The sequence below is a fragment of the Cygnus atratus genome, chromosome 19, assembly GCF_013377495.2.
Source record: "Cygnus atratus isolate AKBS03 ecotype Queensland, Australia chromosome 19, CAtr_DNAZoo_HiC_assembly, whole genome shotgun sequence".
In the NCBI taxonomy this organism is placed as follows: domain Eukaryota; kingdom Metazoa; phylum Chordata; class Aves; order Anseriformes; family Anatidae; genus Cygnus; species Cygnus atratus.
The window spans coordinates 4,197,075-4,211,385 of record NC_066380.1 but is presented as its reverse complement, the minus strand read 5'-3'; the positions used below and the strand labels follow the sequence as shown (position 1 = coordinate 4,211,385).

Here is a 14,311-nt window from a genome sequence, read left to right as displayed (position 1 = left end):
TTGTGGTGAGCGGCTTCAGGCCGAGTGAGCCGGGGGCTGAATCCGGGAGTTAACCCCAACCACTGCCAGGTGCTGAGCCCAGGAGGGGGAGGAGCTGTGGTGACCCCCAGCACAGAGTAGGACGATGCCATAGTCCTAGTCTTGGGGTTGTGGTGCCTCCCTGTGAGATGCAAACCCACAGAACGAGGGTGCACGGCCCCGGGCTGGTTGGTTTTAACCATGCACACATGCCAAGGGGCAATGGGGGAGGCAGGGAGCCACAGGTGGGAAGAGCAGACGGGGCTGTGCCTGCTCTCCCCGCAAAGATGTGCCAGCTGGTGACTGTCCCAGAGCCCCAGCATCTGTCTGCATGCCTGTGAGATGTGCCCTCTGCACTGTGGGGACAAGCTTCAAAGCACAAAGGCACAGCGAGAGATCACGAGGCACCGTGGGGTTTCACAGAGTGTGTGTTTGTGGGTTTCCTCTGCCCTGGGGACTTGGGGCTAGCACGAATCCACATGAAGCTCTCACAAAAAGCCACCAGCTGCCCACAGCTGAGCTGATCCTGGGGAAACATCCTCAGACTTCAGCCCAACGGCAAGGGGAACAGCAGCGGCACTGCACTGCCCTGCAAAGCCCCAGAAAGAAAGAAAAAAACAGAGGTGACCTCTGCTCAAACACCACTGGTTAAAGTAAAAGCAAAAACCCACCACGAGACACGACCTCCTTTTTTCTAAACGCACCTTCTGCGTTTAATCTCTATTTCCTCTTCCAGTGCTCACCATGCCAGAACGAAAGACGTTAAAGAGCTATCAAGAATATTAAAATCACAAGAACACGTTTCCAACCATAAATCTGGGCTTGAGGTGTAATCAAGTGCTGTGATAAACCCCCACCGTGCAAGACAAGGAGAGAGCAAAGAGAAAACCATCTCCTAATGAGAGTTTCTTGGAGATGGCAGCTCCGCGAGCCCCGGCAGCCTCACCTTGACCATGGCCAACGCACCGGAGTGAAAGTCAGGGCAGGGGAGGAATTAATAACCTGTATCTCAGCAATTGCAGATAATGGCTAAATAGGGACGCGCGGAATGCAATTAGAAGGAAGGTCAGGCTGAGGGGAGGGTTACTAAATGAGCCGTCTGAAATTCGGAGCTGAAGGGCGGCTTTTTGGAGGAAGCCCCGCGCTTTGGTCGAGCCCTTCGAGCCGGCTGCCTGTGCAAACGTGTGGCTGCCCAGGAGCCACACACGGCCCCAGTGATGCTCCCACATCCCTGGGTCATTGCCATGGGAGCGGGGCTGCCACCTCCCTGCCCTCCCCAGCCCGAAGCAGGGTGCCAGCCGCCCCTCTTCCAGCCAGCAGCACCCAGGTAGGGACCTGCCACAGGCTTCAGGCAGCTGGCACCCAAAAGCTGCACCTCCTCCAGCCATGAGCTCTCCGAGAGCCACCGTGGTGCCTAGGACCAGTCCGAATGGCATTATTTGAAAAAATAAATAAAATAATAGCAGAAGCCTCGGAAGTAAAGGGGACTAAGAGCTCATGATTCCCTGCAAAACTGTGTTTCATTGCGCTTCATAAGCAGTATTAACTGCAATAGCTGGGAATGCCCAACATTAATGAATAAAATATTTTGAGTCCACTGAAACCCATCAGTTTTGCAGAGTTCCCAAACTCTTCCAATTCATTTGAAAAAGTCTCCTTTTAGAATCAATATTTAAGCACTAGACTTCATTTTTTTCAGTCCACCATCATACAAAAAAAAAGTAACACCTGCTGAGCCATTTATCCTTCAAGCCTGTGCCACTTCATCCTCTCGGATGGAGAGCAAAAGCCCCAGCAACATCAAACGCTGCTGGAGCAGCCTCTTAAAGATGATAAATCTCCAGAGCAGACTTCTTCACAACAAACCACAGTGCATTCAACAGCATCATTTCCAGAGATCAAAGAAGAGAACCCAAGAGTGATTGATCCAAGGCGTTTGTTTTAGAGTCTAAAAAGAAAAGAAAAGACCAAGTGATTTGTTGTGGCGTTTAAAGGGAGCTTCTCAGCTTGAGGACAAGAGTTACAGCAGCCGATCCTCCCCGACACCCAACACAAAGCTCCCCTCTGATCTTAAAAAACATTCAAGCGATTTTCTGGGGGCACAGAGCCCCCTGGAAAAAAAATTGCCTCTCGCAAGGAAATGCAGGAGCAGCCCCCAGCCAGAGCACACCACACTGGCGATATTCAATTAATATTTCACCAGGCACCTAATGCAGAAGCAGCCCTCCCTTGCTCTCCGTGGTCACTCGGGGCCATCCCACGCCGTATTCTCAGCAGCCATCCCCAGGCTCGTCGGCAGCAATGCTCGCCGCTCAGCGCGCTGCCTGCCTGCCTGCTCTCTGCTCTGAATTATTTAACGAGGAGAACTAGGTAGGCTGCAATTCTCCAGCAGCAATAAGCAGAAAGATTTATTTGTGAACATATTTCAGCATCTGGTGCCTTGTCCTAGCAACCAAAGCCAGCCGTTCACCTCTGGATACCATCACAGGGAGTACAGAGGGTCAGAGATGGGTCGGTTTTACTCGGATCATTTGGTTCAGTAGCATCTTAGCCTCAAATTCGTGTATGAGAGAGCAGGGTGAATCCAGTGTGATTAATCTTCTATTTCCCCTCTCTGTCTCCATCCTGATTTCTTGGGGACAGCCACCAGCCCCGCCAGCACGGTGAGGAGGTTTGCATGACTTGTGCAAACGGCCACAGGAGGTGGCTCAGCCCTCGCCGGGAGCTGGACTGCAGCCTTCAGACACCAGCATGCTAATCTTGCCCCATTTTCCCAAGTCCAGCAATAGCACTTCGATGCTTTAAACAGCAGGCTGGGTGCGTGACGCCTGTGAAACCTGAGCTGCGCCCATCTGCTGCCCCTTCTGCAAGGGATTTCTTGATAAACGAAAAGGACCAGAGCCTGAAACGGGTACAAATGGGCTTCTGCAGCTCTGCTGGGATGGATGGAGCTGTGCTAAGCGTCCCATGCTCAGGATCTGGCAGAAAAACGTTTTCATACATGGGATCTTCAGGCTGTAATCACATCTTGCAGTAACTTACAAAACCACGGCTGGATGCGCAGATCCTCCAACGAGCCCTTTCCGAAGAAATCCTCATAGCAAGACAGAGAAACCCAGGACTCTGATTTCACCAAGGTTTTGTCCTTCAGGCTTTCAGCACGAGCTTGGGTGTTAGGTTAGCAGCCAGCCTCAGCTCGTGGGCTTTTGGGTGAGTCTGGGTGCTCACACGGACCTGTGGGACCTGCTGGCCAAGGCACCCGGCGTGCCCACACGCTGTGTCACATCTGCTTGCAGGACTGAGATTTGGGGAGGTGCTTGCACCCAAATACACCCATGTAAGAGAAGAAACCCTTTCAAAGACCTAAAGGAAAAGAGTTCAGACTTCATCTGCCCGAGGATCCCAGCAGCACCTTTTCCTTACCGAGAGCATTTGGCGAGCAGCGTGCTGACAGCCGTGGGGCGCTCGCTCCTCTGCCGCGGGGCCGCAGCAGCTCCCTGGGGTGACGCAGGACGTAATGCTTTCATCAGCACAGCACCCGTGGGGCCGTCCAAAGAAACCATGTGGTTCTGCAAGATGTTTGCATGCAACCGAGAACGCGTCCGTCATCGGCTTCGGGGGGGGTGAGGGATTTATGGCTGCGGCGAGAGGTGGGTGTGAGCTGACCGGGGGGACACAGAGCTCTTTCCCCAGCTCTGCTCTCCCACCGGGCACTCCCCCAAGCTTTGGTTCCCCTCTGCGAGATGGGAACAAGCTCAGGGAATGGTTTTGGTCAAGCACTGTGAGACAGACAAAAAGCACGCTATTAACGTCCGATTCTCTAAAGCAGGATGGAATCAATTCTCCCCGCAGAACAAGACACATCGGAGCATACCAAAAGCTGCTGAATTTAATTAAAATCATGCTATTGTGTTACATTACTCATCTCTGGAAAGAAGCACCTCGTGCTGTGCCAAATTTTAGACACGTCTTCTGAAAAATTATGATTTGCTTTTATTTGTGGTCTGGAACTCGCAGAAATTCTCACAAGATTAATTCTGATAGAAATTCAGCAGGGAAGCAGCAAGCTACATAATCAGATAACACAAAGATGATGATTTTGCAGGAGAGTACTTACAGCATTCAGCACAGCGCACTGCACAGTGCCCAAGGGTTAGCTGCATGCCCTGATTTATCTTTAGCTCGAATCTGAACCAAATATTTCTGGAGACTATGAGACAAGAAAATAACAGCTCGTATAATTTTATGTTTCAACACATTATCGTGTTTTTAAAAAAAATTCTCATGCAGCAATGCTTCGCTCTGGAAAGTGGCACGATTTCCTCCTCACTTCAGCTCCACTTTGACAATAACAGATGGGTAAAATCAAAAGGGGAATCCAGAAACATCGTTCCCAAAGAGAAAAAGTACCCTGTGGGGTAACAATCCCTAGGAAGGGATGTGGTCCAGCTGTCTGACTCAGAAAACAAATTGATTTAAAAACACTGTGGCTGAAAATTAATGGCCAGCATGGTGAGCAGGGGCAGTGCCAGCTTCCCATGTCCCAGTGCTGGAGGGGCAGCAGCCCATCCCCAGGACATGTTCCCCCCGGTCACCTTGGGAGCATGAAGACAAATCACACCCCACAATAGTTAGTTACACCCCACAAAGCTCCATGATTGCCTGAATTTGCAAATCTCTTTGTCAGACCCAAAGCCTTGCTCTTAACGTGCAGCAAAGTGGCCCTAGGAAATCTTTCAGTACTCCGAGCAGCAGTTTCCCTGCTGTACCTGAGCAGCTGCAGCCCTCTGAAGCGTTTGCCAATAAAAACAAATCTCTCCCCAAATATATATTCCTGCCTGCTCCCACGTGCATGCCAGCACCGCTGAGTGCCCGCGGGACAGCACCGCCACCCAGACAGGGCCCTGCTGTGCAACACCAGCCAGACCCAAACAGACCCCTGGCCTGCACAGCACTGCCTGTGGTCCATCAGGAACCAAAAGACGTGCGTTCCCCTCGTCACAGGGGTGCAAAGGGACGTGGCTTGGCCCCGAGAGGAGGCAGGACCTGAACCAGAGCCCTCACATCCCCAGTGCTGGCAGCTGCCCGCCTCCCCGCCCCTGTTTTGGATCTGCCGAGCCTGAAACCCCTCTGCACGCCTGGGGAAAGCACTGAATTTCAGCACAGCCTTCCCCACACCTTCCCCTGTCAGCCCGTGTGCTGACACCGAGCAGGGCAGGAGGCTGTGGGCACTCTGCAGTCGCACCCAGAGGTGGGAGGCGAGGCAGGGAGGGACCCCGAGGGAAGCTCAGCACCTTCGAGGCAACGAGCCGTGACGAGACTGGTGAACCCAAAAAGACAGCAAGCCCCAGATTTCACCACTAAGCTGAGCTGTGCACTTCAGGGCTGTACCTTCATTATGCAAGGCCGCTGGTGGGGAGGGGGCGAGAGAAGTTGCCTTTGCTTCCATTAGCGGATGCTTACGGGGTGACCTCAGCACCTCCCCAGCCTACAAAGCGGCCGCGCAGGAAAACATGTCAGTGAGATTTTTCAGGCTCTCTCAGGAGCGAGCCTGCGAGGATGCACGCTTGCCAAAATAAATGTGCTGAAAACGTCTTAGCTGGGAGAGAACTGCTCTTAGCCAAGGGTCCTGCTCATCAACAAATGGGGCTTTTGGTCGCTCCTAGCGAAGGTCTGTCTGCATCACAGGAAGCCATCTCCACTTGACCCCACGACTGCAAGGTCTGTGGCGGTTTTGTGCTGGTCAGGACTGATGCTCAGCAAGGCAGATGTGTACTAGGAGCCCTGGGACAGGTATGGATGGTTTCTATCAGCTCGGGTAACGCAGGCATGCATTTTATGCTGTGTCCCAGTCCCAGACTCCCCAGAGCACAAGAACATGCTGCACAGCAACCACTTGCAATTTTCAGGACATGGATTCCTTACACAGCCTTCTAAATCCGTTTTATAGCAACACTTAAAGTGAGTACAATGGATACACAACAGCAGTAAAAAATATAATGGGCAGAGCGCAATCACAGGGAGCGCACTGGCAATGAATACAACAGCTCTTGTAAAAGCAGCCGTACGGGAGAAGAGGTCTGGAACTACCTTCCCATCAGAGTCTGCCTGAAGACACTCCAAGACTTAATCGTTAGCGACTTTAATTGCTTGCCTTTTTCACACGCGGCTGGATCTGCCTCCTGCATTGAGCTACCATCCCCAGGGACAGAGGCCCACAGCCCAAATACGATAAGCATGGAGCCTCCATCGTGCTGGAGAGTCTGCAAACACCCCCAGTATTTCCACTACTTCCCTTCTCTCCCCCAGGACAGCCAGGGGAATGTCTCCTTGACCAGCGATGCCTGGGCTTGTGCCTTCCCATCCCTTGCAAGAGCTGGGCTTTGTTGGCAGGATCAGCCTCATTGCCAGGGTCGTCCCCAGCGCAGGGTTAAGGCTGTAGCAGGGCTTGGATGGGGAAATGGCTCAAAGTCCTGAAACCTGGGCAAAACTCTTGGTTTAATTCTGAAACGGTGAATGAAGCGGGGAGGAGTTCCTGGATCAAACACAGCTGATCAGAGAATCAAAGATGTTGGGAAGGAAGAGATCACTGCTGTGACGTGACCTGGGCAGGCCATTCCCCATCCCACCCCAGCTCCCAGACCTGATCTCTGCTGGCCTCATGGGAAGCATCTTCATTAACTTAGGGAGGCCTTTGCACCGTGGAAATGAAGATGTTAAGAGTAACGGGGCTGGACTTAGAGCATAGCCAGCACCTCCCAACAGCCCCTGCATTGCCCCCAGGATGATTTATTTGAGCAAGGGTCCCGCAGGCAGTGCCGGGCTGAGCAGCTCCAGGCTGCCAGAGCAGCTCCGGCACCCTCTGCTCCTTCTGCTCGGGCACGGAAGGCATTGCCGTGCCGACAGCAGCATTATAATCCCAGGAACAGCACAGGCAGGATGCTCGTGGCTCTCCCTTCCCAGCCCACACACACATCCTGATATTATTGGCAAGCCATTAAGCACAGAAACTCTGGGGATGGTAAGGCTGCAAACCTCACTTTAGGCACGGCAGTCTGTTTTAACAGCTCTCCTGGGTGAAACATAGCAGTGCTGAGCCTCATCAGCAGGGCATGGGGTTTGCAGACAAAGCAGGGTGGTTGGGAAATCCTTGGGTTAAATCGCCACTGACAGCATGATGCTGGGACCTGCTCCTGCAGCCTCTCATCGCACCACACCAAGCTGGCCCAGAGCAGATCCTGCAGACAGCCTGGGATTTCGGGGAGTGTTACACACAGAGAGGTTACTAGCCAAAAGACATGGCATTTTGGCTTCTACCTATTTATTTGTTCGAATACAAATGTTTTTGGCAGGCTGGCCTCGCTGTGTTTGTCTTGCCTTTGCAAGTAAAGCCTTGCAAATAAACAAACAAACAAAAAATCCCTACAATTTATTTGTCTGACAAACATGCTTCCAGGTGGCTGCACCACTCCACTCTCCTGGGGGAGCCCTGCCTGAGCCCCCAGTGCCCAGGACACACAGCCATCCTCCTCCTCCTCTTCATCCCCCTGCACAACCAAAGCACCGCCAAACGTGCCCGCTGCAGACCCTGTCTGCTTGACAAATGCAGATTTACCCCTCCTCCCCATTTGCAAATGTTTTAAAATCTGTTTTATTAACTGCCGTGCCTTCTGAAGAAAGTCACTTAGAGGCTCGGTTCATATCTAAAGGATTTACTTAGATTAAGGACCTCGGTAAAAGGCCTTTGAACACGCGAACCCCTTCCCGTTCTCAGATGGCTTCCCTGCGCACGCATTAAAAATGCATGCAGGCAGCACGAGCCAATATTCCTTAACCTCCTGCTTTGCTTGCAAAACTCTGCTTCCAGGAAAAACACGCATCTCGGGGAGATGAAAACACCCAGCCCCCATCCCACAGCTCGCACTCAGCAACCCCAGGAGCTCGCCAGCACCAGGTGCACGGCAGCCGGGGCCGGGCGTACCGTGGGCAATGGGGAGCAACCAGGGCTGCGTCGGGAAAGGCTTCGAGAAACCAAGCTTCGAGGAGAAAACCCTGGTTTGTTTATTGGGATCTGCAGCAAGAAGTCCTGCTGTCCTCCTGAGAGCTGAGAGTTTGCTTGAGAAAGCTCAAAGGGGAGCTTTTTGGGGAAAAAACACAAAAAACACACAAATCTCAGGGATTTGCCCAGAGCCATGTCCAGCACCTGGGCAGAGCCAGGATCTGAACACAACGGTGTGCATCCCCTTTCCTTCAGCACGCTTCTTCCTCCACAAAACCACCTTTCCTCTCTCTGATGGACTCAGCGACAGAAAATGTGCCCTTTTCTAGGAGACACCACCAAGTCTCTCGTCATTGAGGGGCTTCTTACGCACAGGGCTCTTAACCAAAAATTAATCGGGTGTGCAGCAGCCAGCGGTGGCCCTTGGGACTACACGCTGCTTGAGTTACTGGGAAACCAGAGCATCCGTGCTGTTTGCACCAACAGCCTTGTGCAAGAGCAACCCACACCTCTATTTTAGCAACCAGCAGCCTGCCAGGAGTTCAGTCGGTGATGCCACGTGCTGAAAGGTGCCACTGCTTTGCAGAGGACTTCTGAAACCTGCAGCTGAGAGCAGAGCAGAGCAGAGCAGCAGGGGACGTGCTGCACGGGCTGCAGCCGCCCTGGATTATCTCCAGCCCTTGCAGCACACTGCAAACAGCACACTGCACTCACACTCGTTTTTTGCCATGTTTTGCTGCTTGTAGCTTGTTCCTCGGAAGAAACACTCTGTCATCTCCTCAGAGCTATCCTGATAGCTATCTGATTTACTCTGTGAAACAGGCTTTCTCTGGCAAGGTTCATGAATCCAGAAATTATTAGCCAGAAAGACTTACATTTTCTTCACTGAATAGCATAGAAGATTGATTTTTATTTTCCTACCCTGCATGCCATAGAACTTATTTAAGGACAAGTAATAGGCTGGTGGATTTATTTCGTTCTTAATTTGCCTGGTCCTGAAGCCCTAAAATACAGACCCGCATCCGTGCTGTGGGGCTGAAGACCACACAACCCATACACAATCCTAATTGCGCAGTATTTACCATGGTTTTCTGAGCACCGTGCCTTAAGCCAACAAGTTTTTTCCTCTTTATTCCAATGGCAGCGTCTCCCCAGAGGAAAACCGAGGGACCCCAGCGAGCAGTCCCTTTGGGGAGCTGGGGCTGCTGGTTGACTTTCAGCAGATTCCCCCAGATTGACTGAATTCCCCCAGACTGACTGAATTCATCTGAGATCAGCTTCGCACCACGGCTCGGGTGATGGTGCAGCAAGAAACCTTCTAGCTAGAAAGAGAAAAAACTGGCAGCAATGGGAAAAACGAGGGCTCTGGCACTGCAGGGACAGCAGCGATGGGAAGAGACAGCCCCGTGGAGGGATTTTCGAGGTGAAGGGAGGGAGAGCATTTTCTGTGCTTACAATGGGGAGGAGGAGCAGGGTTAATGCGCAGGGAAAACAGGGCTACACACAAAGCCCCACTAAGCTCTCTGCTATTCTTGTGTAATTACGGTGCCAAAAGGCTTCCAAGATAAGGGATTTTAGTGGGGACTGTAAATGCTGGTTGTAAAATGAATGAGAAAAAATCAGCACATCCACAAGAGCTGTGCCACAGCCCGCACGCCTGCATCCCGAGCAGCAAACCAACCTTCCCCAGGACTCTGGGCTATTCTTAATAATAAATAGCCCCTAACTTAGAGCACGCCTTTATCCCTCAGTGTGTTTTACTTCGCTCCCCGAATCTCCCCCCGCTCCGGGTGGGATCTGTCAGGTTTGTATTTAACAGATGGGAAGACTCAGAGTTTGTTTTACACGTGAAAAGCTGTTCCCCTCCAGCAATATCAGTGCAGTTAAGGCAGGAAAAATAAAGCGTGATGTTAAGAAAATAAAGTTCAGGCCGTAAAAATCGTGGGGTGGGGTGGCTGGCATGGGCGGCAGGGCTAGGAGTAAAAAGGGAGGCTTCATCCAGTCCTAAACCCCACAGCTGGCCCCACACTTTGGGGCTGGCCCCAAGACACAGCCACAGACCAGTGCTATGCTACATCCTGACCAGAATAGCAGCAAAACAAGATCCAAGGAAAAAAACAAGTGTTTTACAGCTTGGGGCATAGGGAAGGAAGGGGAAAGGAAAAAAAAAACATCCACCAATTAAAAAAGAAGGGAGGAAAGGTTCTTCAGGCTGAGAACTCTTCCCAGTTGTATCTGGGCCTAATGAGCAGACGTTGTCTAATTAATAATATAAATGCACACAAACAAGGGAACCAATTGCAAACAAATTGCATTGAACCGAACAAAGGCGCGGGTCAGAGCTCTGCTGGATGGGGCTGTTTGCTTTTCTGAAGCCCCTCTCCAGGGCTCCAGGCAGGAGCAGCCCCAGCAGCAGGGCAGCTCTCCCTGCGGCCAGGCCATTTATTTACCCCCATCACACAGGCAGCCATCAGGTGCCTTTCTCCACCCCAGGAAGAGATTTCCCAGCTGCTGGCAAATCCGGGTCACTTCTGCAGCTCCCGACAGCGCCAAGTCCCCGGGAGGACAGCGGGTGCGAGCCCAGGGGACAGGGACAGGGGGTGGCAAGGAAGGGGACGGGCATTTCTGACAAGGGGAATTGTTTGGCAGCAGCAGAGGAGACCAGAGCAAAGCCTCCACCACCACAAACTCAACCCCACCCTTTATCCCTCCCCAGTGCATTACATACTCGTGGCTTTTTCACTTCTTTTTCTCTTTGTAAACTATTCCTGAGCAGCTGGCAAGGTGCTTTTACAAGTACCTGCCTACATCCCAAAGGCATCCTCAGTGTCTGCTTAACCCCAATTTATCCCAGTCATATCAATGCTTCTAGGGAGTCTGATGTGATTAAATGCTACGAGTATATATAGAGAGATACAACATTCAAAGCATCACATCGCAAGGATCTTACCTAATTCCTTTGGTTTGAGCAATACTGTGGAAGGAGAGCCTGGATACTGCCGAGATTACCTGGAAAAGAGAGAAAAAAAAATCCTGGTGTGCTTATTGAAGACAGAGGAAGGCAGGAGGGCACCTGAGGACCTGCAGCATGGTATTTGGGCCTGAGCTTTCTGCTCCCACAGCCATCCACTGAAATGGATGGGCTCCAGCTCCCCCATCAGTGTCACAGCACATCACCGTCAGGGCTCCCAGTATACTATCAGAGCAAACACCGCTTTTGCTTTTACCACTGAGCATAAAAGACCCTTAACCTTCAGCTATAAAGATACACATTCAGCAGCGTCACCCAAGGAAACTCCGTCCTGCAGCTCCTGCAATACTGCCAGATCTGCTCCAATGGGTTTTATGCAGCACTGAGAACCATTGGGGAAAAAAATGTCTTACTTTGTGCTTTATTTCAAAAGGTTTATAGCGCCTCGTGCCTCATTCCACCAAGACGATGATCTTTTCGAGGCAAACTTCCCAACATTGAAAGGTTTTGACTACTTGCACTTCAATAAAGAGGCACCAACAGTTGGTCAGAGCCGAGCGCAGACCATTGCCTTCTTCTGGCAGAAAGCAGACGGGACTGGTTCAGCATGAAATATTTTCACCAGCATCGCAATCAAGAGCAGCAAAGACACCAGCTTTTTCTGAAAACTCTCATTTTTGATGCACGCTCCTTTTTTTAATTGTTACGCAGAGTTTTAAGTGAAGACAAAGAATGGTTTTGGTCACTTACAGATCTAAAACTACAAATTTTACTCATATTCATCATTTCCAAGCTAGAATGAAAAGACAAATCTATTGTCTTTGGAATGGTTTCCTGCCCACTGGAATGAATTGAGGTGCCTGTGTCCGGGACGCAGATAAAGGACTTCAGGAGAAGTCCCCGTGCCCAGGGCCCCCAGCCCCAGGCTCTCCGTTGGGCAGATGAAGTCGAACACCACAGACATGTGGAGCTGCCCTGCACCCAACCCAACCACAGGGCCCCGTTAATGTTTTCTGTAGGGATGGCACGAGCCCTGGCAGAGGGATGCCACCTCCAGAGCAGCCAGCCAGGTGCGCACGTGCCCTAAGTGCACGCCTGGCTTCTCTCCTGGGACTGCTGGTGTACTCAGAGCCTCTCTCCCTCCTGTACAATGACCCAAAAATGCCAAGCAGAGTTGGATCACGGATCCCCATGCAAATCCTTCCCTCTGCGTGCAAACCCCAAGCTCACTCTGGGGGACGCGCACACACACGGATCCACGGGATGCCCGTGAGCCTCAGCTCCCCCGGCTGTGGCACAGACGATGCTTCATGCTCCAAACCTGTCTCCTCCTCCCCACATTTTGTGACTTCGAGCTCATTACTTGCTCTCCTCCCCACTTTTGTAACTCATTCTGTGACTTTCAGCTCATGACTTGCTCCAGGACCATTTCTTGCAGCTCTGTTGCAAATGCCAGCCCGGCGCTTGGCACCGCTCAGCGGGGACCTGGTGGCTTTTGGCCTCCCGTCCCCACGCTCGGACCCGAAGCCAGGGCAGCAACAAAGGAGCAGCCACAGCCTGGCATTTCGCAGCCGACTTCCACTCGGAGAACAGAGATGCTGAATTATTCAACAAGGCAAATGAGATGCTGTGAATGGCAAAACTTGGCCAGGTTTCTCCCTGGTATAAAATGTCCCTGATGGGCGTCTAGCACAGAGAGGAGCCGCAGAGCAAGAGGGGATTTTCTTCTCACCTCAGAGCCTTTATCGTCCCCTGTATGATACTTCTAACAAAACAGAGCATTACCAAAACATCCTTCCATTTATTTATTTATTTATTTATTTAAATAAGATGCTACCCCTGACAGTTCCCTCTAATCAGAAGATATGGATAAGGGATTTTTTTAATTAGACAAAACATCATTTTTGCTACGGTTGTCATGAGCCTATTTTGGCCTATTTCTCACTCTCGGGAGCCCATCTGGCTGGCAATCAGGACACCATCCCCGCCTGCCTGCCTTTTACAGTGATGCCCCGGAGCCCCTGATCACGGACCATAATTACTGTGCAACCAGAAGAGCAGCCGTAAAGCTCCTCTAGCAGAAGTGTAGTCCCACAAATGTAAATGCAACGAAGTTCCCCATTTTACTGTAATCTAACAAAAAAAAAAAAAAAAGAAGCATGAGCAAAGGTTGATCTCTGTAAAAGGTGCTTTGGCCACGTGCTCTGCGGCCAGCATGCTGCAGGCGCCTGCCAGATTTCCACCTCTGTCCTGGGGGGCACCGAGCCAGCCAGGCTCTCCTGGTCCCTCTCACACCCCTGTCTTGGCCAGCTCTTGTTTGCTTTGGTTTCGGGAAGCGTCAAGCAAAGACATGACTTCTGGTAACATCACCCTTTAACCCGCAAATCTAAATGTTAAAGCTTAACTGGGACTCAAAGAAATCAGGTCTTACTCCCCAAATTGTCAGCAACCTAGAAGACTGCTCTGGCTGTTTCATTAAATCTTTGTGCCCCAGCATCCCCCCTCTAAAACCCGCCAGGCCGATTGCACCCAGGCTGGGCGAGGAGGAGGGACTGAGCCCATTATTGCCACGGGCTCAAGGCAGAGCCCGGCCGCCAGCCAACGGGACCACAAGGGGCCGGGGGCACCGTGCGGCCCCAGGGACGTCCCCTCCTGAGCGGGTGAGTCTCTTCTGCCCTCTGTTATTAGGCTCACGCAGCACAGAGATCAGTTTATGAGTCAGACAGCTATGACGAGGGTTTGACTTCCAGGGAAACCTAAAAGAAGCACGCTGTTCTCCACGCCAGGGCTTTTTGCTTTGTTCTTTCACGAAACCCCCACGTCTCTGAGCATCCCGGCACATCAAAGCCCGGGACCTGTTCCGGATGAGCCTGCCTGTGATCAGGCTCTAAATCCACGCCCGGGTACGCAGCGAAGCGACCCACTTTTTAAGAAGGATCGGGTACAAAGAAGCCCTACACCTCCAAAAACAAGAGCGAGCAGTGACTGTCCGGCACCAGGCAGGGTTTTTCCAAGGAGGAATTTATTTATTTTTTTGCTAAGGAGGAGCTGGGGGCGAGGAAAGCCCCGCACAACCCCAGCTCCTGCGCCAGTCCCAGCCAGGGAAGCACAAAGCGTGCATTTAAGAACAAGTAATCCTTTCAATTTCAACAGGATTAAACAGCATTCTTAAAAGTAAGTAAATCCTTAAGTGTTTGCTAAACTGTGTCATTTTCCCCATAAAGTAGGTTCTTATGTGCTGAGAAGCACAGTAATATGTCCTGCCACTCCCGGCTATCATTTTCTATTAGGCAGGGCAGGAATTGCTTCGTTACGCAGCCAAG

At 51.6% G+C, this 14,311-nt stretch overlaps 1 protein-coding gene across 2 annotated transcripts in view; it reads right to left on the bottom strand.

Moving 5' to 3' along the window:
- VAV2 (vav guanine nucleotide exchange factor 2) overlaps positions 1–14,311 on the bottom strand; it is a 125,756-nt gene that overhangs the window by 35,329 nt on the left and 76,116 nt on the right. For both annotated transcript variants that reach the window (XM_035555204.2, XM_035555205.2), the window contains exon 3: positions 10,968–11,026. In XM_035555204.2, coding sequence (XP_035411097.1) covers positions 10,968–11,026 — 59 coding nt within the window. The remainder of the gene's footprint in view (positions 1–10,967; positions 11,027–14,311) is intronic.